The sequence below is a fragment of the Salvia splendens genome, chromosome 18 (genome assembly GCF_004379255.2).
Source record: "Salvia splendens isolate huo1 chromosome 18, SspV2, whole genome shotgun sequence".
NCBI classification, from domain to species: Eukaryota; Viridiplantae; Streptophyta; class Magnoliopsida; order Lamiales; family Lamiaceae; genus Salvia; species Salvia splendens.
Window position 1 is genome coordinate 6,365,056 of NC_056049.1, and position 2,973 is coordinate 6,368,028.

The 2,973-nt window shown below is 32.8% G+C and overlaps 1 protein-coding gene across 1 annotated transcript; it reads right to left on the bottom strand.

The window, feature by feature from the left end:
- Window positions 1–439: 439 nt before the first annotated feature.
- Window positions 440–1,163, bottom strand: LOC121777004 (MLP-like protein 43). Its single transcript, XM_042174139.1, has 2 exons — window positions 943–1,163; window positions 440–860 (listed from the first exon to the last, which is right to left on the bottom strand). The coding sequence occupies exons 1-2, from the start codon at window positions 1,130–1,132 to the stop codon at window positions 604–606; spliced, it is 447 nt and encodes a 148-aa protein (XP_042030073.1). The 5' UTR covers window positions 1,133–1,163; the 3' UTR covers window positions 440–603.
- Between the last annotated feature and the right edge of the window lie 1,810 nt (window positions 1,164–2,973).

Here is a 2,973-nt window from a genome sequence, read left to right on the forward strand (position 1 = left end):
ATGCGGTATAACGCGGTATACAGCGGTATATACAAAATGCATACCTATACCGTACCTAAAACTGTTGGTACGGTATGATACCGTACCGAAATATATGGTATACCGAAAATTTGGTATTTTCGGTATTTTTTCGGTACGGTAAATGCGGTATTTCGGTATATTTTCCCAGCCCTAATCTCTACACATCATTTTTTTTACAATCTATATACCATTACACTGCACTACTAATGATATGGAGCCTACTCTCCACTAACACTACTAATTACAGTACCTTTTTACCTTTCTCTCTCTCACTTTATTAGTTATACATTAAAATTCGTTCTGAACCAAATGTTCATATTTTTCAGGGACGGAGGGAATAGTTGTTATTAATTAAATCATACTCATTATTATTAAATTACATCGTTATAATATATTTTTAAAAGCATGAAGTAGAAAGTATATCAAATATACATATTATTACACAAAGAGAAACTTGTATTGAATATATATATGATCACACAAACTGGTGTGATACACATAATATATCAATTCCAAACAGTATCATCAACACACATAACCAGACATTAGGATAATATATATAGGAGATGAAACGATTGCAACTCAGTTGATGAGAAGGAAGGCGTCGACGAGAGTGCAGAGAGTAACGACAAGAGGAACATACAACTGAGGCGGAGGAGAGAGAATAGTAGCTTTCTCATACTCAAAAGTCCATTCTGCCAAACCATCTTTCACAGTAATAGTCACTTTAAAACTCTTGTACACTTTCAGAAGATCTCCTTCCAAAATAGAAAATGTGATGATTTTTGCAGCATCATCTATTGCCTCTGTCAAAACCTTGGCAGTTGTTGGAATCGCTCCTGTCATCAAATAATATATGCATCAAATTAAGTATCCAAAAAATAATATAGGGAGTAATTTTATTTGTGGAGCATTTTATACCAACAATATAGTGCCAGATCTTGATGCAGCCAACGGCGCCCTCCTCTCCTTCGACGAGCTCAACGCCGGTGAAGGCGGCTGGGAATATCTTGACAATGTCGCTCATGTTGAACTTGAAGAAATTGTAGAACTTATCAGCTGGGCATTTGATTGCAGAGCTAGCAACTAGGGTTTCTACCTTGTTTGCCATTTTGGTATTTAGTTTAGTGTGCTTGTACTTGCAAGACTATTATCTTCTCTATTTATATTGTTGTCGCAACATTATTTAATTAGTATTGGTTTGTATCATTCATCTAATCCACACCTAAAAAATCTTATAATTAGTGCCCCCACTTTGAAATTGGAGAAGATATCTTACCTAATAATTCATAATAGTGATTGAGCATCAATAACTAGTGGATTGAGATAAATATTGCGTACTTATACTTACAAAATTTAACTAGTCCATTTTATTTAATGAAACTTGATATAGTTTTTAATGCATGCTGCATGCATGACCATAATTTGGAGATGGATTATGAACATGTTTTTACTCTTTTTCTATTTTTCCTTTTCTTTTATTCTTTTTTTTTTACTTTAAGACTTCATACAAATTATGAATGGACATCGGGTCAAAACCAAATTTATACCTGTATATAAATCATGACTTGGTGAGTTATGGATGTGACTGAACTTTTAACCGATATATATATTGTAATAATTGAGGCTAGTACCACAGTCCACTCACATACAAATAAAATCTCGTCTTTAACGACTTAATCTAATACGAAATCAACTTGAAATATTTAACAGATGCTTAAGCTCATCAAAACCGATATGTAGATTTGTGTGGATATTGTAAAACAGACAAGACTAAATATAAAATCCTGTAAATAAAATTTTTCTCAAATACTCCATTATTTTTCTCAAGTACTATTAATCGATCTCCATTATTTTTCTCAAGTACTACAAATCTATCAGTCTTACGTAGGTAACGTGAATCACGAAATGCGCGTAGTATTTGGTAGTGAAAAATAATTTTGTACTCCCACCTCCGTCCCTGAAATTTTATCACATTTTTTCATTTTCATCCGTCCCACAAAATTTGTCACATTTCATTTTTTACCATTTTTTGTAATGGATCCCACATTCCACTAACTTCTCCCCACCCACATTTTATTATAAAACTAATACTCTCTCCGTCCCAAAATAAACGAGTCGTATTCCTTTTTGGGATGTCCTACTATAAGTGAGTCATTTTCATTTTTAGTAAAAATATTTCTCTTACTTTATTCCCCACCTACTTTATTCTCTCAACATTTCTCTACTTTTCCCGCTCTCATACTTTACTCTCTATTTTAACTTATTTAAATACCAATTTCTTAAATCTCGTGCCCAAAAGAAGCGCTTCACTTATCTTGGGACGGAGGGAGTACTTTAAAAGTAGGACTCACATCCTACTAACTTTATCAACCCGTTTTTCATTATATTTTTTAAAACTCGTGCTCAGTCAAACTATGATAAAATTTGAGAGACGCAACCTCAGCAATGACGAATTTATGCTTTTATTAAATATTAATTGTTAAATATTATATCTCTTTGCATGTTTTCATTATTAATTATTGTGGTTGATTTTTGCAGACAACACATGATTATCATGTTAGCGGTATATCCGTATTAGATGCTAGGATAATTATCTCGATGATTAGATTTTTATATCTCGTCATAACCACCAATATAGATGAGATTTAAGAAGATGTGGTGATGTGTATACTAAGGTGGTGTTTGGTTGTCAAGATAAAATAATACCAATATATAATCTAGGATTGAGTTATGAGATTATTTTAGTCATAGGGGGTTATCTATGACTAATTATCACATGATTATCTATTTAGGATTGAGTTGTGAGAATGAATCTCATGAACCAAACACTAATCACGGATACAATCTTGCAAACCGAACACCCCTAAATAAATGAGAATTCTATAAGTTATTAGCTTAGTATGGATGTCAATGCCCTAATCTACTAGTACATCGAATTCATGCTGCAGT

Bases quoted from the DNA above. Each gene is read 5' to 3' on its own strand.
- LOC121777004 (XM_042174139.1), bottom strand. From the start codon at position 1,132: ATGGCAAACAAGGTAGAAACCCTAGTTGCTAGCTCTGCAATCAAATGC. The intron at 861-942 runs GTATAAAATGCT...ATTTGATGACAG, and splicing joins GATCTGGCACTATATTGTTG to GAGCGATTCCAACAACTGCC.